The sequence below is a fragment of the Mastacembelus armatus genome, chromosome 8, assembly GCF_900324485.2.
Source record: "Mastacembelus armatus chromosome 8, fMasArm1.2, whole genome shotgun sequence".
In the NCBI taxonomy this organism is placed as follows: Eukaryota; Metazoa; Chordata; class Actinopteri; order Synbranchiformes; family Mastacembelidae; genus Mastacembelus; species Mastacembelus armatus.
Genome location: NC_046640.1, coordinates 9,141,426 through 9,164,098, shown reverse-complemented (window position 1 = coordinate 9,164,098; position 22,673 = coordinate 9,141,426). Strand labels below are relative to the sequence as shown.

Here is a 22,673-nt window from a genome sequence, read left to right as displayed (position 1 = left end):
TCTTTTTCATGCATGTTTCTTTTATTGAGGTGTGTGTGTGTGTGTGTGTGTGTGTGTGTGTGTGTGTGTGTGTGGACTCCTCTTTATTTTCAGTTGGTATATACCTATAGTCAGCTTGTGTGACTGATGTGATCAACAAATCCACATGACTTTTAAGTGTATTTAACCATGCATTATGCAGCTGCTTTTATGACAGTGGGTTGTAATTGAGTCTATAGTCTATTTGGTGTCGACTACACATGCTGGACTAGAGAATGCATTATATCACTAGATCCAATGTCCCCAGTGACAGAGAAAATATCCTAAAAAGTGAGGACGCAGCTTCGCCTCAGCTCTTCAAACAGTAAAGCAGGTTTAAAGCTCGTAAGTGTGATGTTAAAGTTTATAGTTTAGGATGATGGGCTGTAGTTAACACATTGGGTTTAGTTTTATATAAGCAACAAAGTTAGATATGTCCACTGTTAGGGAATAAATTGATGTTTGTACAGTAATGTACAGTAGGTGAGGTGTGGGTTAGGTGATGCAATGTCAAATAAGGATCCCCACTAGTATAGAAATATGGATGCATGTGTAACAAGGATTGAATGTCCTCACAATGATAGAAAAATAGAATAAAAATCAGGGGGTTATGGGAACCTCCCAAATACTGATTTGTAGAAAGACTCAATACTGTGAAACAATGAGATCAGAAATTCTTGTACGTGACCCGTTTCTTCCCAGTAGACCTGCTTCTTAGGAAGTAGAGTGTTCTGGTAAAATGAGTGTACAGAGAATTGAGAATAATTAAAGATGAAGCTGTATCAGCAGTATTTCAGCTGTCTTTTCTTGTTGCAGACAGAGAACAGTGTATCAGGTCTTTTCCTCTCAGATGACAGGGTAAACAATGGCAGCGCACAGCTCAGGAACTAATAGCAGCCTCAATCTGCTGCTATTAATTGACAAGTACAACCACAGTGTAGCCTGGACTACATGCACTCACACTATGTAATGCCCTGACGTTGTTATCTCGCTATAACATCGCGAAAAATCTTGTTAAACTTCTTTCGGCTGCCCCTTCGTGTTACCTTCTGCAGTTTTCAACCCCAAAATGTCACAGGAGACACCTCCCACTTCCACCTTCGTTTGAAACTCTCACTTCCTCCATGTCATTTTGTGATGTACTTTAACCTACTGTCTTCTCTAAGTCCTCATTCTAGTGGCAGGGTGTTTGGTGTGCTGCCGAAACTCCTTGAGCTGATCTGCCCCCACACGACTCCCAGGTAGGCCTGTCTACTCCCTGTGACACAGCTCATTTACGCCTGCAGGCTCCAATTCGATCTGTAATAGGTGCATTTATTATACAATAGGTAAATGCCATAGATTGTAGCTGATTTGAATTTTCTTTGTTCCTTAAGTTCCACATGGCCCGAGTTTTTCCTGTTTCAGTGCAGTGAATTGTTTCCTTCTTTGTACAGTGTTTTCCATCACGACACAGAGAGACAGTTGCTGAGAGATATTATTGATGTGCATTTAGGCTCCTGATAAAATTACGGCTCACTCTGTAAAGGATTATTACATTTGGTGCAGAGCAGCCAGAGAGGTCTTTAGATGCACATGCAGCAAAACTGTTGTAGGCGTCTTAAGTCTCGGGGCTTCAACCAGCTCTGAGCTAAAGCAAAGCTGCAGATTTCAGGAAGTAAAATCTACAAATGGAGGTAAAGCAAAACATATTCAATGTTTTTGAGTGTTGCTGTTGCTAAACGGTGCACGGCTTGTTCAGTTTGATGGCACCTCTAAATAAAATTGTTCATTTTATTTATTCATATTGCTGATTCTAGTTTGAGGATGTATTTTACTGTACATGTTTTCATTTGTTAAAATGAATTATTTAAAGTATGAATACCAGTGGGAAAATCATCACCAGTCTGAGTTGTGTGAATGACAAATTATGCAAGAGAGTGAGGTGGATTTGTTGCTCACTCTGAAGGATGTGGTGTAACGGCTACTTTGGGAAAAATAGCAACCTGTCGAACAATGTGCACCTCAGTTGATGATGTTTTTTGTCATCTTCATATTGTCTTGAACACTTGTCTTCAACATGCACAGTAACATGCAGAATTGCAGGGACAGAAGTGGCCAGAGTAGCAGTCACAGACAGACTAGAGGAAGCAGTTGTGAAAGCTTTGGCTTCCTCTTTTTTTCAGCTTTTCAACTGCTGTGTCCTTCATCTGTTAGCAGCTTTCTTTCTGCCAGTTTATTTCCACCTGAATTCAAAAAGCATAAACATAAAGGGACAGTGGTGATATTGCCACCGGTCACTATTTTTTATATAGTAAGTTATTAATGTGTTTGCATTCAACTAAGGACCGTTGGTTGAGAAGTTTTTGCACAGTTAGAGGCTATTTCAGGATTTAATACAGAACTTGTGCACATATCTTCATTTTAAGTCTGTCCTCACTGATTTGCTTTTACTCCAGTTCACCATGTCCAGGAAGGTTGTAAGGGCCAGCAAGTTCCGTCACGTCTTTGGCCAGGCTGTGAAAGCTGACCAATGCTACGATGACATCCGAATCTCTCAGATGACCTGGGACAGCAACTTCTGCTCAGTCAACCCCAAGTTTGTGGCCATGATCGTGGACGCCAGCGGTGGAGGAGCCTTCATGGTGTTGCCCCTGAGCAAGGTGGGTCAGAGGAAACATCCTGGGTTCATCAGCACATAAAAGAAAAATGTGTCTGCTGCTCAGCTCTGTGTCACTTGGCTTCACATAAAATGATTTTTAGATATGTTGATCGTATCGGGTGCAAGTTGGTGTGAAACTTTTTTTTTTTTTTTTTTTTTACTTAAACACCATACTTAGTGGCAAAATTATTTGAATTTTGCCAGTCACCATCACACATTCAACTGAAAAAGGAAGTTTGATGTCGACTTTGAGTCTTTCTACACGTCACTCGCTCTGCTGTCGAGAAGTTTTCACCATATTAGGAGTTTGTTGTCAGCTCAGTCAGGGCAGGATGTGGCCTCGACTCGGTTACTCTGCAGTCAAATATAGAGTACGATAAATGACCTGCAACTTCTTTATTGCATCTCATGTGCCTGAAAAAAGTGAAAAAGCTTAAACCATGTGGTCTAGTTTATGGCTATATAAATTTGTCAAAATAACAAACTTATCACAAGATCACCAGCACGTTCTCTCACACTCATCAACTTAATATACACATATTATAACATCTTGTATTCAGCGTCCTCGTGAGCATAAGTCTTTGAAGGTGTTAAAAAGTCTTCTAATAGAGTGTTGCAGGCACTTATAGCAGTTACTAACTGGCTGACAAGTGTCACACAGACATGAACTGAAGGTGTGGTTGGTGCAACTGTGGACAGTGCGAGCAAGATTTTGATCCTTTGCTTGTGGGATTTCAGTCAGAACCATCAAACCTGTAGCAAAAAGACTGAAACCATCTCTCTTCTTTGGGTAATCCGTAGATCCATTTTTTTTATTTATCTGGGTCCAGATTCAGTTAATTTAAGAAATGATACCACTGGGAATTATTATTATTATTATTATATACTCCTGTGATGGACTTGCAAACATGGATGATGATAATCCTAGGCCTTATTGTCCCCACTGTCTTCCCATCATGTTAGAGGGTATTTTATGTGGTATTAAAAAGGTTTTACAAAGTCTTACATCCAGCTTGGTGAATCCTACAGAGACCAAATTATTCATGGTTTTTGTGTAAAATCCTCAAGGGATAAAATCAGTCGGTGGACCAGTGGCCATGAAGTTGCAGTGAAACGTAGTGTGAAAACATAGAAATACTGCTCTTTTGAGAGAGATACTGGTGCTCGTATGCTCATCTCATCTTGCTTTAAGATCCAGTAACTTCTGTTTTTTATTTTTGTTAATACACTGACTTCAGAATCTCACTGGAGGTAGATGTGGTTGATAAGAAAATACACATACACATAAAAATAACTCAGGCATCAGGCTTGACCAAACTGGACCATGGAAGGACCAAAGAAACTGTGGGAATTCGTCTTCTCTCTAACGTGGTTATGAGAAATTTGGAGTATGAGGACTTTGTATGACCTCATTATCAACTTCCCTCTCTCACATGATTTAGATTATCATGTGTTTCTACCCTTTGTCACAGTTGTTTGTTACCTTGTGGTTTCTTTATCTAACCAGTCTTTCTTTCTTTTCCGTCCTTTACCTTTCGTAGCTCCCTTGTTTTTGTGTACTGTATGTGTGTGGGAGTTTTAAACGTTGCATTCAACATCCTCCTTGATGTTCCTCTCTCAGACAGGGCGTATTGACATGTCCTACCCCAATGTGTGTGGCCACACTGGTCCGGTCCTGGATATTGAGTTTTGTCCTCACAATGACAACATCATTGCCAGTGGCTCTGAAGACTGCAGCGTCATGGTAAGGCAGTGCAAATTGCAGCAGGAAATAGCCTTTTTGAAGCATTTCAGTTTTTACCAAAACAGGCCATGATATGATCTGTGAGCTGTAATCATGTGGTTCGTAAATCACTGGTCTAAATGTCTTTGTTGCCAAACAGGTTTGGGAGATCCCGGATGGTGGGCTGACCACTTCCCTCACAGAACCTGTTGTCAAGCTGGACGGCCACTCCAAACGTGTCGGCATCCTGAGCTGGCACCCCACTGCCCACAATGTGCTGATGAGTGCAGGTATTGGCCACATTTAACCCTCAGAAACATAGCTGCAGCAAACCAGGAGCTCCTGTGCAGAGATGTGGGTTGTGTATCACAGGAATTACACTGATGTTTTGTTGAATGGTTTGAACAGGAGGTTTTTACAGCGTCCACCCACCTCCATCACTGATCAGCACAGCTCTCTCACTGACACTTAGTCAGTGTGTGTCCTGTAGTCAGTAAGTCTATGATAAATGATGCTACTCACAGCTATGACTGGACAACATGATTGGAACAGAAGATGATATTCACACCGACCAAACTCTTTTTTTAAACAATTTACTCTAAATCATATATTTTATCAACAGTATTATGTAATCATTAACAGGTTAGGAAGTTATTATCACAATTCCACTAAATGTACTTCAGTATTTAATAATCCTGATTCAACCAGCTCTAACTGCTGCTGATTTGCAGTGCAAACCTTTGATTTGTAGCTGTCCCACATATATATATATATATATATATTCTGTAAAACACTAAGATTATTTATGAAACGTAAAAGTGAGAGTTTTCTTTAAATGCCACTGATGAAAAATGTAATACTTACCTGAGATGCATTTGATTTGTTTCTCATGCTGGAGATTTATCTTATCATGCCATGTTGCCAATCTTTTTATTAAACGCCATTGTCACTGTCCATGCAGGCTGTGACAACGTGGTGATCCTGTGGAACGTGGCCCGTGGGGAGGCGGCGGTGAGAATCGACAGTGTACACACTGACCTCATCTACAGCGCCTGCTGGAACAGAGACGGGTCCAGGATTCTCACCTCCTGCAAGGACAAGACCATGCGGGTGCTGGACCCACGCAAGGGAACCGTCCTCTTCGTAGGTTTCCTCTTTTTAGACTGTCTTTCCCTGTAACATCGATGTGTCATCAGTGCCACTGCAGGTCACACTTGTAGTCACATTTAACTAAGGGCTATAATCATACAATTAAGGACATTTTTAACTGAAGGGTCTGTTTCCTATTTTTTAGTAAGAAGTCCTCATATTTACAGTCAAGATTTATGTGTAGGCATCTGTAATGTTACATGTTCATATTGTGCAACACCTCTCACTCTGCTCTCCTACAGGAGAAGGAGAAGCCTCATGAGGGCTCCAGGCCTGTCAGGGCTGTATTCGTGTCTGACGGGAAGATCCTTAGTACTGGCTTCAGCCGCATGAGCGAGAGGCAGGTGGCGCTGTGGGACCCAGTGAGTGTCAATAATCTGCATGTTCCAAGTTTATAAAAACTCTTACAGTCACTTCTGTCTCAGGATAAAAGATAAAAACCTATTAGCTAAATAAATGTAACTACGATTTACAATCCTTATGCTCATCCTTAAAGATCCCCAAAAAACATGATTTCAAGTTTTTGTCTCCAACATAAAAAATGTAAAAGTTACTGGGCAGCAGCCAAACTTACAGTTTGGAAAAAAAGTAGTAGATATTTAGGTATTGCTCATTAGACCTCAGAAACACTGCCTTATCCAGGCTGTTGGTGTTTTAGGATCAGATTAAACTAACAACAGGGATGGATTCCTGGACTTGGCGTAATGTTCTTTTACGAAAGTCAGTCACGCGTCTACAAACGCACGCAAAGCAACCACAAAGGGGCATGTAATGGCTGCAGAGGCACTGTGTCTCTTTCAGTCTGGGTGTGCTTGGGTCTTCTACATGTCCACGCCCATAGATGCTTTTGTCTTATAATCCGTCCATGACTAACCCAGTCATGCCAGCTGCAACCTCAGAACTGTCATCACAGTTTGATTCAAATATTGCCCAGTTTTTCAGAAGTGTTATCATTGTTTTCCATCTCGAATATAAATAAAACAGTACAAGTAAATATTAAAAGGTCAATTGTTCAAACCTCAACAGAAAATAGTTTGTTTATGTGGGAACCAGAAATTAGGCCTTTAAACATGTCCTCCAGGCACATAAACATGCCTTAATTAGTATTTGTGCCCAATATGATTTTGTTCTCTACAAAGCAATGATTCACTTATCTTATTCAGAAGCAGTTGTATCTTCTTCTACACCTACAGTAGTCCAGCATTAAAAAAGCCAGAATCTATTAAAATAATAAAATAGAAATTATTTTTCTCTTCCTTTTCAAAATAAAATGTATCAAAATCTACGCCAGTGTAAGTAACAAAAAGCAAAAACATTTTTTCGAGTGTATTAGAGATATTGTGTAAAAATTGTGGCAGTCATGTTAGTTATTTGCTGTTAATTCATTGCATTTACAACAGGGGCTCTTTCACAACAGCCAGTGTTGCTCTGCAACAACCCACATCACGTTTAGCTAAATAAATCCTTGGCTTACCTGCAGTCTGCTCATGCAGCTGTTTTTATTCCTAAAATTACGTCAGATATCAGTTGAATCTATAATCCTGTGTGTCTGAATCTCTCTTAACAGAAGAACTTTGGAGAGCCGCTGACCCTGCAGGAACTGGACACCAGCAGCGGCGTCCTTCTGCCATTTTATGACCCAGACACCGGCGTCGTCTACCTCTGTGGCAAGGTTAGATTTAGATGTTGAAATAACCCTCTTTGTGTGTCTGTCTCGCCCATGCTGACACAGACAGCTGACTTGTTCGTCTCCTCTTCATCACAGGGTGACAGCAGTATCCGTTACTTTGAGGTAACAGATGAAGCTCCTTATGTCCACTACCTCTCCATGTACAGCAGCAAGGAAAGCCAGAAGGGGATGGGATACATGCCCAAGAGAGGTCTGGAGGTCAACAAATGTGAAATCGCCAGGTAGTGACCGTTCTCTCCACCTCTTCCAAAGGAACATTATCTAGGCTGATGCAACAACCTAAAATATTTCTATCTTCAGGTTCTACAAACTCCATGAGAGAAAATGTGAGCCCATTGTCATGACAGTCCCACGCAAGGTATATATATTTTTTTTCAAAGTTAGCTATTATAAATCAGGATGGTTTATGATTAATTTGGGTATTTCTGTCAGTCTTTCACTCTTTCCATCTCTGGCTGTGCAGTCGGATCTGTTCCAGGAGGATCTGTACCCTGACACGATTGGCCCTGAGCCTTCAGTCGAAGCTGACGAGTGGTTTGAAGGGAAAGACGGCCAGCCTATTCTGATCTCTCTAAAGGACGGGTTTGTGGCGACCACCAAAGCCAAGGAGTTCAAAGTTCACAAGAGTCTCCTGAAGACCACGACTGCTTCTGCTGGCAGTCTACAGGACAGCAGTGGGGTGAGACGTTTAAAACTGAAACCATGTCAGATTGTTTTACAGGTTTAATAAGGTTTTACACACAAAGATCAACTTAATTTCAATTAAACACTGAATACAACCTCAACCAAACTCATCTATTGTGCTAATGCCAGTAATAATGATTAAATACTAAAATATATAACGAGTAGTTTTAGTTTTGATGTTTCAGTACACTTCGCTGATGATACTTCTGTCATTTTCTTTGAATTGAATCCAGGATTTCACCTGGAACAAAGTAATTTTATTGCAACATCTTAGCTGTAAATATTGGATCTGCTGCTCGGGAGCATGTTCCCACAAGTTTATCACTAACTTCAAAAATCCTGGCATGACTGCAACCTAGAAAACACATCAAGCCTCAGTTAATTCAGCGATAAGCATCTAATTAGACTCCCATCACATCATATCTCTATCTCCACGTCTCTGTCTGTTTCGCAGGAGATTCAGTCCTTGAGGAAGGAGGTGAAGGAACTCAAAGCAGCGATAGAGGAGCTGACCGTACGTGTGAAGGAGCTGGAGAGCAAGCATTAAACAAAACATTTGCTAAAACAAGACAAATAGGCGGAGAGTGAAACGGAGCAGAAAAAAAAGGAAAAAAGACGAGACGTGAAAACTAAAGGAGAGATTAAGACAACAGATCTAATGAAACTAGTTTTGGGGCTTAAACTTTGAATTTGTTTATTTGGTTTGTCGGATCGGTTTTAAAAAAAATTTAATATATGTTTTTAGTTTGAAATAAAGTTGTCTGTATTTTCAAAATGCATGGTTGACTTTTTTTTTTTTCAAGCACATGAAATACACCTGAAACAGACATTTTGTTTAGAACAAATTTTAATCTTTTCTGCTCATTATGATAGAAAATGACAAAGGAAACAAAAAGAACAGTAATGAATGTTAAAACAATGTGAAATGATATGTGTGCATTTATGTTACATTTATGTTACATCAGAGAAACATCTGCGTGCAGATGTTTCTCTGAGGCCTACTGAGGTAAAGACTATATGACAGCTTTTTTAACGTGTGCATGAGAAACACACCATAGATGGAAGAGAAGCAGATACATTGCATCAGGCAGAGGAAAAATGGTGGAACCAAACAAAATGTGAAATATGATCCATTAAAAAGGCCATTTGGCTCTTTGTCTATAAACACTGAGTGTAGATCTCAGATTTTATTCCATTTTCTTTTACGTAGCTTATGCGTAGCCCATCACCTACCCAGTTAAACAACTTTAAAACTGAAAAAATTACCAACATAGTTTTGTATATGAAAGAAATAGCTGGAGTACATATCAGCATGGAATATTTACAGGGATTTTTTTCTGTTTTTATTTTTCTAACTTCCCCTGGTGTCATCTACTTTGTTGTTCTTTCACCTGCTAAATCACCCTTCCATCCTTTCTATCAAACACCAGTCCCTTTCATGAAGGCACTACACGTAGTTTTTGCTAGGGGCAGAGGCGCTGTTGCTGTAGTATTTGGCGGTTCCCCCTGAGCTGCCAGAATTGGACCTGCTGAAGCATAACAGCAGACCTCCGGCAATAAGGAGCAGCACACCAGCCCCCCAACCCACAAAGATACACTCTCCCAGCTCCATCTTCTGGGAAGCAGCTACCAAAGGGTTGTTGAAGTTTTGCACAACGGTGTGTGCTGACCAGCTGACAGGGATGATCAGCAGGAGGCCGGACAGCAGCAGGCCCACCCCGGCCACCATGCTGATCTTAGGCTTGGCGTCTTCGTTCTCTACGCAGGTGGTGAAGTCTGCCCCGCAGAACAGGATGAGGATGCTGAGGCAGCACAACAGGCAGCTGATGATGGTCATGGCACGAGCGGCCTGCAGGTCAGAGGGCAACACCAGCAGGGAGTCGTAGGTCTTGCACTGCTGCTGGCCAGTACTCTGCACCACACAGCTCATCCACAGGCCCTCCTGACCCCTCTACTCACACACAGGAGGAAAGAAAGACACAGTCACTGATTTCATATTATCCATGGTGGAATCTACCTACATATTTTAGACATTTATCTGATTTGTCTTACATTACTACGATGAAGTCAGAGTCACAAAACGAACTTCTAAAATATAATTCACTGTTGAGTTACCCAGAGTCAGCTCTACCACAACCACCTACAATGAAATGCTACTAACTCAATAATGGATCGGTCATAACAATCCATTGACAATATACATTCAGTTATCAATTGTGGTCACATGTTGTGTAGTTTGAGTCCCTGTATCAAAAGACTTGTCAGGCAACTTATAACAGGTTTCAATCCTTTGTTTTAAATTTGAGTGATTCTATAAACATACTGTATTTTCACAAAAGCAAGTGAGGTAAATAAATCTACATAGCAAGGTGCTATACAACAAGTTAGTTTCACATCCTTTCCATACCTACAGAGTTACAGGAGGCCCAGTTTTACCTGCGCAGTCACAATGTTGGATCCTATGAAGGAAGAGACCTTCCAGCGAGGAACAGCGCAGCACACGATGATCCCTATCAGGCCCAGGACCCCGAGGGCCACACATACAATCTGAACTCCAGCAGATCCCATCCTGGAAAAGACAAGAAAACGGGGGGGGGGGTAATTACACACGTTTTAACAGCTTACCAGCGTGGTATCTTCTTGTTTTGTTTCCACCTTCAGGTAATTATTTAAAAACACCTTCCACAGCAGCCCAGATCTAGGATTTCTCCCATATTTACCATTTTCTTGTTAAGAATTAGTTTTTGTTTCATTGCTCATATATGATTAACAAAAGCTTTTGTGGTTTTGCTCTTGATTCCTAGTGTTATACTTAAGTGTGGTGTGGGTAACTCACAGCACCACCCCCTTTTCTGGTTACAAAGGAGGAATCACTAAATCTCTTCCACTGATCCAGGATGGAGGAGCTATGTATCTGTTATGACTGCAGTAATACTCTTTATGTTTTGCGATTACATAGCTGAACAAACACTGTTCTGTCTGACAGGCCTTCACAGGATTTTGCCACCAAGGGCTACGTTTTTAAAGCACATTCCTGTCCTGACAAGCCCTGGCCTCCTAGATCACCAAAAAATAACACCTGAACCACTCCCTCTCATCTTCTTACTTCTCAAATCTCTGCCTAACTTTTTGTTTAAGGATTCATCCTCCATCCATCTTCATTCCAAAGTATTAGTTTAGTTTATTCTAGACATGTTTTATGCAGTTTTGTGTTAAAGACATACAGGTAATATTTTTATACATGTCCCTTCCCTTTGTTCTTCACCCAGACCATCTGAAAAATCCCTTACCTCCTAAACACCACCCCCCCGTCCCAAGGGTACACCTTTTATTACATACTTTTTTTCAACCAATCATAATGACTTATATCTACAAATGATCATTAAATCCAGTTTCCTACATCTTAAAGCAGTGAAGTAACAAAGGCGAGCCAGCAGCCCAGAAGGGCTGGAACAGCAGGGTAATATGTGCTGGATTTAGACCAGGACCAGAAATATCTTACTTTTAAGTATATGTGACCCGCCCCAGATCACAAACTTTCAGAGCAGATTAAACATTGAAGACTAAAACTCTGATTTGGGTCACTGGATTGAAACAGGTTTTTATTCCTGTTCCTTAGAGTCATTGTAATCTCAAAATTATCAATAATTTTATTGAAAGAAATATGCATGGATTATTTAATTAGATCCTATCAGAATCTTTTTTTCCTTCTGTGGTTTTTGCTGCTGCCCATTAAAAATATTTAAATCATTTTCAGCCATTCCTATCAAACATCGTAATTTCAAGCCTTTGTAGCAAAAAAATTCTCTTTTTGGGATTCATGCTTTGGAATAATAAATTCCTAAAGAAGCAATTCTTACCTTTTATTCTGTGTTCTCTGTAAATGATGTGAAAATATAAGTGTTTCTTGAGGTTCTTGTTTTCTTCCCGCTTGTGCGTTGTTTTTGAAGCTGCTGTTTCCTAAAGTACCAATGAAGGGGTATTTGTAGAGGAATGTAAGGTGTAAGGAGGGGCTGAGCTCCTGAACAGGGGAGTACACATTAGGGTAGGACCTCAAGGCCAGATAAGACTTGTCCTGATTACATAATTAGTCTCAGCAGAAAATACAAGTTTCTATGAACAAACTTATGTTGTTTCAGCAGCCTTTGCTCAGAATGGATATATGGTAATGTTATTACAGTTATGGCGACAATGCATAGAATCATTTTGGTTGTATCATGGTTTGACTGAAAAAAAAAAATGTTATCAGGAAGACTGCCCATAAATACCATACCTGTGCATCTCAAGCTACCCTCCTGTGTCAAAACTGTGATGACGAATGTGAGGAGAATTAGGAAATCGAAACAGCATGGGTTTAAGATTTTGTGTAAGCAGTGTCTCATGGATCATGGGAAAGGAAAATATGGGTAAAATGAGTGTTGCAAAACCAAATATGTTCATCCTTTATTAACAGACAGGGTCACACTGACACTTGTTTTGGTTTGCCTGATATATGTACAAATATAGACCTTAGTTTGCAAGAGAGTGTTTTTAAAGACAAATTTTAAGCCTACAGGACAAACTTAAAATTTTATATGTAACACATAGTGTGTAATACAAGGGTGGATGTATTTGTATTTGTATTTCATTATTATAGATATATTAGTGTGCTTTCCTGCTGTATTATTTCATAAACTGTAATATATGATATATACAAAAAGAAATCAATGGAAAGGAGAAATATGAATTAGGAAAAAATACATAGACTATATACAAAACAAATTTCATAAGTTAGATTTGAAGTAGTCTGTAGTACAACAGACCAGGTGGAGTCAAACAAAACAGTTTCATTACACAAATTAAATATTGTGTATCGTTTGTGAATAAAACTGAAACATAGTTAGCCAGCTCCCATCAAAAGTAATCATAGCAATAAAAAAAATAAATTATAAAAAATATTTATAAAATGACTTTTTTGACCTGAAAGAGTTTCAGGTTTCTTATAATTAAAGAATAATTATACGGTAAAAATCGGGTTTTTTAGCCCCAGTTAGTCTCATAGACAGTAACCCACTAAAACCTTAAGTAGTTGCAATACCCAGTTGTAAACACTGGGTGGAGCACTTTATGCTCTCATTTAAATTTCCATTGATGGCATTGTGACGGGCAGGGGCGGGGACTAAGACGGACCCAAGCTTCGGCCAATCAACTGCGAAAATTCAGGTTCTAAATTTTACGAAGGACCAATCAGATTTCGAGAAGCGTGTGAATCGTCGTTACCGTAGACACTTCGGTAGAAACGGCCCTGTTTTAAAGTTCCTGGGCAAAGAGTGAAGGGACCCGGACAAACCCGGGGAGAGGGGCCGAGGTTGAGCTCACAGGATAAATATTTACACATTCTTCACCCCGGGAGGACTTTATTGAACTGAAGGTCTGCGGACGTTTTATTTTATAGTATGAGTCATATTACGCTAACGCCGCTGTGGCTCGTAAGGGTTTATGTGTAGCGGGCTAGTAGCTACCTAGCTACCTAGCCTGGTCGCTCATTGATTGTTAACGTTACTTCATTGACTGCTGTGAGACGAACATTGCATTATCTAATCGATCTGAATCGAAACGTGTTTTTATAGTAAGCTCACGGCTATTCTCGGTGTGTTTCTTTCTGTTCTTGATATCTAAGGTGCAACACGGAAAACCAAGGTCTTGACTGCCCGAGAACGTCAGAAAATAAAGAAAATGGCGGAGCCGGACAAATTAAACATCGACTCTATAATTCAGCGCCTGTTGGAAGGTGAGAAGGACAAACCCACTGTGCAGCACTGTACTTACATTACATTATGGACTCTATTGGTGGTAGTGAAATCAATATTTCACATACAAGGTAAGTGGGATAAAATGAAAGGTTGTCGCGTTATGTTGTAGTAGTTTGTTAAAAAATTGCTCTCCTCTCAGATTGGTTGGATTTGAATGCAACGTGGTGGTCAAATCAACATTTCTTTAGCAATCCTCATCTCATGATGGAGATGATTTTATTTTCTGTTGTCAGTAGAGGTACGTTGTTAAGGTGTTACTGTAAATTAAGAGGAAACAGCAAAGTGAAGTAGGACAAAAAGACGGAACATCGCTGACGCGTTTAGTACAAATTACACGTTTTATACATCACTGTCTTTGGCTATGATACAGAGCTGAGATTTCCTATTTGAATTTTAGAGTAAGTGACTCATTAGTTGGAGGTTTTCAGTGTCTGTTTGCCATATAGCAGTGTGGTAGCATTATTGTTATGACTTGTTGATATTTACATTGATTTTATTTGGCTTACCCTTTGTACAGCCTTGTAATGATGGTTTTTTTTTTTTTTTTTTTTTTTGGCCCATCCTCCAAAGGGTTTTTCAGGTACATGGGTGAACTGTCCCTATTGTTTCCCTGATGTAGTGATGTAAGTTTCACTGTGAATGATCGTATTACAACTTGCAGCAAAAATCTGAGGTGCTGCTGCTTGACAGCAGTTTTTGAAGCAAGACATGAGCTGCTTAAAGCATTTTTAGTTGCTACAAAACTTTGTTGTAATAAAAGATGTTTCTATTAGTGTATGTATAAGGATTGTTGTACATGTTACTAGTTTGTTTTTACTATGAAACTCCTTCTGTGTAAATTATTCAAGTTGTAATCAAATGCGCTGGATCAGTACGGTTTTTTTTTGTGTGTGGCATTTTTAAGGTATAAGTGGAGTGATGGACCCACAAATTAACACAAACCATTCCTTAGTAGTATGTTTTATATTTCTAACATCCCACTGTGTATTGTATATGCAGATGGTTTGTTATTCTTGGAGTTGTGAAGCATACATCTCTTCAGACCCATGTTTACAGTCCTTCTGAAGAACACATGTAAGAAATAAGTCTGTGACCCCAGTATTTGTCTTTGCAAGGCAGGTGCATCTGTCACTGAAACTGCTGGAACTGTTTTGATCTTTGCCTGACTGTTTCACAAGCGCAACATCCTGTATGTTGGTTAGGGGTCTTGCGGTCTCTGTGAGTTGTGATTGAACCTTTAGTCACAGTATCAGATGTTTTGGCCTGTAGCTACAGAATGTTGGGTAGAGAGAAGTACAGAGGTACATTAAGAAATTTGACCCTAGCTCTCTGTTGGTTTACCTTCTTAAATTTTTGGCCCGGTCAGCCTGAGCTGAGCTGGTAGAGGTGATTGGGATTATTCACAAATATGCTTGTGTGGTCATAGTGCCTCCTTGGAGTTTGACTTTAAATGTGGACCCCACTGGCTGCTGGAGTGTTTTGTACATTGGTTATATTTGGGCAGTGATAAGGTTGTCTGCCAAACACAGAACAAGGCAAACAGTCCTGATAGTGTCAGTATTTATATCCTCTTATGTAACTCACTTGACCTTTTTTTGTCAGCATTTCTGGTTTTATTGCTGAGAATAACCACTCACCGGTTCATATTACTGTTGTGTTGAAATGCTCTGTTCAAAACTACAGTGATTCAAAAATAACTGCCCCACTTCACGTGCTGGATCAAAAGATTGATAATTTATCCTACACCGGCTCAGTCTTGTATGTTGACAACAAGGAAACACTCCTGCTTGCTGACTGTGTTTTGAGACCAATCCCATTAAATGTGTTTGGATAATGAGCGGTTTCAATTGGATTACTTGCGTAGATGTGATTCCTCTGTGTGTTGCTATTAGCGTGTCTAGTGAGCATGACCTCACATAAGCCCAGACAGAACACCCAGCACTGAGTTGGGTGTGCTGGGCTAAACCAACTGTTGATTCCACCACTCCCAACACTGTGACAGCTTTTCTGTTGTGCTGGTCCAGCACTTTATTTTCTGCCCCCTGATCAGTGTTGGGGAAAGCCTTTTGTCTGTACCCCTCATGATAAGCTCACTGTTGCCCAGTGGCTACGTGGCTAACTTTGGACTAAGCTCTCTCAGGGCTTAACCTTCTATAATCCAGGTTTAAAGTGACAAGCAGTGCTGTAGTAGTATTTATACCCTCTTTTCACTATTTAGGACCTTGCTTTTAGTTGTTGCTACCGGCTAGTGCCATTATTCTACATTCATTTGTTGTTTTCTAGTCTCACCTTCCATCTCAAGTGATTCGCCAATACGTTTAAACCTGGATTAGTTTACCTGAGCAGTAACGTGCATTTATGTGTCAGGTGCTGCCTGTGGAACAACAATTAACAAGTAAGGTGAACTGTGATTTCCTTCACTCATATGGAGATAAAAACTACTTCCTGTGAGCGTACAAATAATTATTTTTCTGATATTATCTCTTTATCCTGTAACAAGTTGTGAGATTTTGATTCCCATATCTTCACATGTAACTTAATCCCCTTTTGTGCCATGATGGGGTGATGTTAAAAGTATCCTCCCCATATTCTCTTTCCAGCCAAAAGAGGTCTAGTGACACTCGTTCCTTACTGCTCTCTGTCCTCCCATCCCATCCAGTTTCCTAGTGACAAGGCTGTCCATCTCAAGAAAGGCAAGCTGATGTTAACCCTGGTTTTTACTTTCAGTGCTCTCTGTGTGGAAAAGAACATGGCCTCTTCAGCCTTTCAGTCACTATTTTGAACTTTTACGCAACGATAGCTCCTCCATGGCAAACTGTTTGAAAAGACTGCTTGCCATTCTTTTGACTTTCACGAGACGGCAGGTGGGGATAATGTACAGGGCGTGTGTTGACAAGGCGTAGCTAGAAAAACAACAGAAGAGCTGTAGGTAGCAGAGTGTCATTGTTATTGTGCTTATTTTGTTCAGACTTTGGTTTGTAAGGTCAAGGATAAATATCCATCATTAGTAATTGTCACACAAGTATTGACCACTTCAGACATAACTGTGCAGCTTTGCTTGTGAATTTGCTTCAAATTTGCCAGTAGTGGGAAGTATACGTATAGACTTGGTTAGTTCATGTGCAGTGCTTTGTTTGTTTGAGATTTAGAAGTGAAAGTGTTTAACTGGTGATCACCTGACGACAGTTTAATCCCCTTTATGAACACTAGAGCTCTGTTCACACCCAGCTTTGAAATAATTATCACTGAGACAGTTGTCACCAATATGTACATTACCTGTCCAGTAGACTGTGAGGAATTTGCTGGGTGTGGATCACTCCTCATTTGTTGCTTGTATTTGTTTTAGGAGCTGCTTTGACATCAAACAAGGCGTGTAAGGAAAGGGGACATGATTGATTCTGTAAGGGATACAGACAAACCAGAATCTAAACTCAATCTTGCATTAAGACCACATTGCACACATTGAGGACGTTGCATCCATGCCCATGGGCATTCAATGGGCAAATATTGATCGGATTTAGGAGCAGCACTAGTTTAATGTAAATCATTCAAAACTACCTGTGTGATTTCTTTTTTTTTCTCCATGGGGAATTTTCTTTACTGTGAAACAGTTGCTGTCATTGACGTTTGCACTCCTACGTCTTCCAGCATTTGAGACATAACAGCAAACACTTGCTGTGATGTGGGATTTTTATTTTTTTATTTATTAAAACAAATAATGTGTCAGGAAAATCATTTGAGGTCCTTGTGTTTGGCTCATTTCAGTGTGTGTGGTTAAAGTGTGAAAATGCATGACAAGTATAGACTTCACACACCTGCTAAAATCTTCAGAGGCTGTCAGTAGCCAGATGACAGGAAGAGAATATTATTACAGTTACTACATCCCCTTACATACCACTTTTTGTTTCTTAAAATTGCAGTCCTAATTACCTGTTTGCAACGTCTTTGCTGCAGCTACATCAGCTAGAAGGGGGAAGTTGTTTTTAATCTCTTAGCCCTAGCTTGGGTTTGAACTGCCAGCTAAGGAGAAATACAGGCTTTTAAACCTGATGTCAGACATGTTTCTATTTTGTTTTTCTTATGCTTTCTCAAACGCCTCTATTCAAATGCACTGAGTCATCTTTTGGTGTTGTGGTGTGAGTGTACATTGTATTAGTAGCTTATAAATTGTACAGTACAATGTTACCTTTTTGTGATGTGCTTACCTGTTGAAGTAGCTGTTGGACTGGACTCCAAACAGAATTTGCCAGCATTTGGCTAGTGGGAGGTGTTAACTTTCCCATCTGATAGTCTGACTCAAAATCCCAGGATCATGTTTCACTGTTGTACTTTCTGTCCATCCACTTCATTCAGTCTTTTTTACAGATCTCAGTATAGTGTCTTATTGCATCTCTCATAAAAACGTCTTTTCTTTTTTCAGTCAAGGGATCTCGCCCAGGGAAAAACGTCCAGCTGACCGAGAGCGAGATCCGTGGCCTTTGTCTCAAGTCCCGTGAAATCTTTCTGAGCCAGCCGATCCTGCTTGAACTAGAAGCCCCGCTCAAAATCTGCGGTGAGGTTCAATGAATAGAGGGGTCACTTAGTTTTACTGAAACACCAAGACAAAGTGTGAAATAATCTGCAAGTGTAAGTCTAACTCTGGTGCACATCTAGTGCAAGACCATCATTATGTGAGGTTTAATTCATGATTTATCAGATGCTTTGCTCCTCTGTAATTGCTGGTTGTGTGAGGTGATAAGTGTGGACTCTGTACAAAACCAACTACACTCAGTAGCAGTGAAGGCACAAGGGTTAAATTGTGGTTCTCTGCTGCCACCTGCAGGTGATGTCCATGGCCAGTACTATGATCTGCTCCGGCTGTTTGAATATGGAGGTTTCCCCCCAGAAAGCAACTACCTGTTCCTGGGTGACTATGTGGACAGGGGGAAGCAGTCACTGGAGACAATCTGCCTGCTACTAGCATACAAGATTAAATACCCAGAGAACTTTTTCCTTCTGCGTGGCAACCATGAATGCGCCTCCATTAATCGAATCTATGGCTTTTATGATGAGTGTAAGTGCCTGTAAATAAAAAACAAACATAAATCTGTCCTCCTGACTGTTGCACTAAATTGTCATTCATCTTGTGTTGGCAGGCAAGCGGCGGTATAATATTAAGCTGTGGAAAACCTTCACAGACTGCTTCAACTGTTTACCTGTGGCTGCCATTGTAGATGAGAAAATCTTCTGCTGTCATGGAGGTAGGCTGTGTTAATATAAGATGTTTCTAAGCCTTCATTAGATCATACAAACCAAACTAAGATGGGTGTACGATCTCTCTATGCAGGCCTCTCTCCTGACCTTCAGTCGATGGAGCAGATCCGCAGAGTAATGCGGCCCACAGACGTGCCTGACCAGGGGTTGTTGTGTGACCTGCTTTGGGCTGATCCAGACAAAGATGTGCTGGGCTGGGGTGAAAACGACCGTGGTGTCTCCTTCACATTTGGTGCAGATGTGGTGGCCAAATTTTTGCACAAACATGACATGGACCTAATATGCAGGGCACATCAGGTAATGTTTACAAGTCGTCGTGAATAATTTAAAAGCCAGGAGACCTTGTGTTCTGTTAGTTGGAGGTGGCTGATGTTTAGTGGTTATTTTTGGTTATTGTCTAAAATGAATAGTTTCTTCTCATGGCCAGTGGAACTAAAATGGAAACTAGAGAGCAAGTGACTGACTCTCCTGCTTCTGCTTTTTATACTGTAGTATTGACTCACATTTCTGCCCAAAGGTGGTAGAAGACGGTTATGAGTTTTTCGCAAAGAGGCAACTTGTCACTTTGTTCTCGGCTCCCAACTACTGTGGAGAGTTTGACAACGCTGGTGCCATGATGAGTGTGGATGAGACGCTCATGTGCTCCTTCCAGGTGTGTAACACAGAGCCTGTGTTAGTCATTTTTACTGGTAATGAAACAGGTTTAGTTTGCACAGATGTTTCATTTTTTTAAGATTTAATCTTTTTCACATTTTCTAGTTTACCGAGTTTTTATTTAAAATAAATACTGGGAAAACAGAATCTTTATTGTGAACCGTTATGAGTTTAGTATACAGTATATCAATGGATATCAAGAAATGTTTTGTCTCTCTTATAGATTCTGAAACCAGCAGATAAGAAATTGTATCCTTATGGTGGAGGGGGAGGAATGGGATCTGGGAGACCAGTCACCCCACCGCGAAATTCAGCCAAGGTCGCCAAGAGCAAGAAATAACACCCACTTAGTCCCTGTCCCGCACCCTGCCACCCCCTGTTGGCCCAATGCTCTTTTTTTCCTCTACCTCCCAAACTTGTTTCTCCCTCGTCACCGAACGGCAACAAAGCAAACAAGTGTCCAGGGTTCAATCATGTTTTTCTCTCTTAAACAATTTTTAACTGTTTGGCTGTTTGCGTGCTGTCTTTTTTTTTTTTTGTTTGTTTGGTTTTGTTTGGTTTTTTTTTGTGTGTGTGTTTGTAAAAAAGCGAGAATGATACAGAGGGATTTGCTGTAGTTTGTATGTATGTTTTCTGTTTTCTTCTTCTCCTCTACCCTCGGTTCTGTTTTTCTGTCATATTGTAGAGGTGGCTTGTGGTCCATCTATGATGAAAATTTAAACCTGGTTGCAGGGGACGTGTTGGCAGAGGTGGTGACAGGGAGCCTTAGCTGTTTATGTTAAGGCCCTGCACTGTTTAATGCTAAACACAAGCCTTTGTACATGCTGTTTCAGAGGTCTGTATGTCTGTGTGATGGGTGGGGAGGGAACTGGGGTAGGGTCAAGTTGCACGGTCAAATGGTAATGGCACATACCACACACTGGGTGCACAGGTGTATACAGTATGTGCGGGTGAATCTTTGAGTGAAGTATATTCACAGTGAGAGCTTTTTTTTTTTTTTTTTTTCTCTCTCTTCCCTTTTGAAAACCAGTAATTTGAGAACACGGTCATTAATGTGAAATAGTTATGCTTGTTTGTTTTTTTTTTGTTGTTTTTTTTAATGTAGATATAAAAACCAACATGGTTTTCTTTTTTGTTGATTTTCTTCTTTCCTTTTTTTTTCTTTTTAGTTCACTGAAAGTTGCTGAATAAAAATAATCGTTTATTTGACTTATGCCATCATGCTGATCACTTTGTGTTTGCCATTGCTTTGAGTCTTGTCTGTCAGTGACCTTTACCGTGCGTTGTGGCTGCTCTTTTAGAAAAGTGTAGAAGCTGGAAAGTTTCATTTTGGCCCAGTTTACAAGCTATTGAAAGAAAAGGGCATTTGACATGTTGCTTCAGTGCGATCTAGCCAAAGATGATGTTTTAGTGGAAATGTAGGAGAGGGCAGTCCAAAGCAGATTTCAGAACCGGATGTTCTGTTTGTAATCACCAAAACTGATCTTTGATTAGAAATGTCTTGAATGCCACGTTTACTTTTTTCTACTGCAAATAAGTGTGGGTGGATTATGAAGTATGAGCAGTTAGTGGATTTTAGCAGCAAAGACAGGAAGGAAGTGAGAGGCTCTGTTCCTGAGCAAATCTAGCTTATTGCACAAATATTGAGGGAGATCTTAAAGCTCACACTGCTCTGTGTAATTCAGTATGTTATATTATGTTCCACAAGTAAATTCAGTCATTTATTCATCATTTAATCCACTCTGAATTTTTAACACAATCCTGTCTACTCAAGACGCCTACTTAGGACAAAATGGCTTGAAGGGTTTCCATATATTCTGTTGTGATCAAAGGATCAAAAGGATATGAGATGGTGATTCATTGCTCTGACCTTTGCAGTTTGAAGTGCTCCAGTCAAGTCCACTTCATTGAAGTCCATGGAAAAAAAAAAGAGTGGGCTTATTTGAATTTTAACCCACACCAAATGTGGGTTGCATGAAAGCTAAAACTGGGAGTGTGAGAAATAAAGGCAGTGGTGTTTGGATAGAAGTAAGTTAATAAAGTAAGCTGAGCACTATAAGACAAACAATATAATGAACAGCAAATTCCAACTGAATCTATCTTGTAATCTAGTTTGTTTTGTTTGCAGTATTGGATCATTTCCAGGTAAACAGCTCTTATTGTATAAAAATTCAGTAAATACTTTTCTATGCTATTTTAGACTGCTATGTAAAATGCACTGACAAGAACATGGAAGTACTTACATTGCTTGTGACTACAGTAATAATTCTCCCTCATTTGCTGTATTTTCTACTTTTCTTTCAGCAGCTTGCTGTTGAAAAACCTAATGAGCCATAAGCAGAATCAGATAATTTACATATAAAGGATTATTAAAGTAGATCCTGTGAAAACTGTGAACTCACAAACCAACATGGTTTCCCAGACCGAATTCATTTTTGAAAAGATAAATTTTGCATTTTGCTTTAGTTTTTTTTTTTTTTTTTAACATAGTTTGAGGAACGTAAGGGTCATCTTTGTTTATGACTTCATGTCACAAAAGGGCCATTTTGTATCACCTCTACTATGTGTTAGGTTCATGTGACATACAGGGTGTCCTCAGTGGAAGCAGTCCATAGTTCAACACCGGCTGTTGCAACTGGTGTAAAAAAAAAAAAAAAAAAAAGCTTGTTTTCTACAGTGTTTCAGGATAACTCACCACCCATTCCCAGTAGCCCAAACACACTCTTTCCCCCTGCCATTACATAATTGCTGTGTCTGGCTTTGTCTGTTGTTTGTATTCAGCCCTGTGTCCAAGTACGAACACAAGCAACCACAGCTCTCCGGATTGAAAAGCCAATAAATGTTTGTCAAGATGTGTGTGGTGCATAAGCACGTAAGCAGGGGGTTGGGAAGCTGGAATTCAGCCATCATCATGCCCCACCTTTCTCCTTCCATTTTCTCAGCCAGAGGTTTTCAACTCAAGTACCTCAGGAATTTTTTTTTTTTTTTTTTTTTAAATAAAATCAATATAAGTAAGGTTTATTTAGTGTCCTGCTATGCTTTTTAAAATGTATACTAAGTACAACTGAG

The 22,673-nt window shown here is 40.0% G+C and overlaps 3 protein-coding genes across 4 annotated transcripts; 2 read left to right on the top strand and 1 right to left on the bottom strand.

The window, feature by feature from the left end:
• Nucleotides 1–1,109: 1,109 nt before the first annotated feature.
• Nucleotides 1,110–8,512, top strand: coro1a (coronin, actin binding protein, 1A). Of its 2 annotated transcripts, none has more exons than XM_026324749.2 (11): nt 1,110–1,259; nt 2,457–2,660; nt 4,281–4,403; nt 4,543–4,672; nt 5,344–5,525; nt 5,774–5,893; nt 7,099–7,203; nt 7,297–7,442; nt 7,522–7,579; nt 7,685–7,900; nt 8,360–8,512. In XM_026324749.2, the coding sequence occupies exons 2-11, from the start codon at nt 2,463–2,465 to the stop codon at nt 8,450–8,452; spliced, it is 1,371 nt and encodes a 456-aa protein (XP_026180534.1). In that variant the 5' UTR covers nt 1,110–1,259; nt 2,457–2,462; the 3' UTR covers nt 8,453–8,512. The 2 variants fall into 2 exon arrangements, with proteins under 2 accessions (XP_026180534.1, XP_026180532.1); XM_026324747.1 differs by lacking the exon at nt 1,110–1,259 and adding an exon at nt 2,176–2,311.
• A 432-nt stretch (nt 8,513–8,944) lies between these two features.
• Nucleotides 8,945–11,884, bottom strand: cldni (claudin i). The gene is made up of 3 exons (XM_026324750.1): nt 11,766–11,884; nt 10,342–10,474; nt 8,945–9,856 (listed from the first exon to the last, which is right to left on the bottom strand). Exons 2-3 carry the CDS (start codon nt 10,471–10,473, stop codon nt 9,353–9,355), a joined length of 636 nt encoding a protein of 211 aa, XP_026180535.1. The 5' UTR covers nt 10,474; nt 11,766–11,884; the 3' UTR covers nt 8,945–9,352.
• Nucleotides 11,885–13,171: 1,287 nt separating this feature from the next.
• ppp1caa (protein phosphatase 1, catalytic subunit, alpha isozyme a) lies at nt 13,172–22,288 on the top strand. The gene is made up of 8 exons (XM_026325309.1): nt 13,172–13,315; nt 13,565–13,675; nt 18,118–18,249; nt 18,520–18,750; nt 18,833–18,937; nt 19,024–19,247; nt 19,468–19,602; nt 19,828–22,288. Exons 2-8 carry the CDS (start codon nt 13,621–13,623, stop codon nt 19,942–19,944), a joined length of 999 nt encoding a protein of 332 aa, XP_026181094.1. The 5' UTR covers nt 13,172–13,315; nt 13,565–13,620; the 3' UTR covers nt 19,945–22,288.
• The last annotated feature ends 385 nt before the right edge of the window (nt 22,289–22,673 follow it).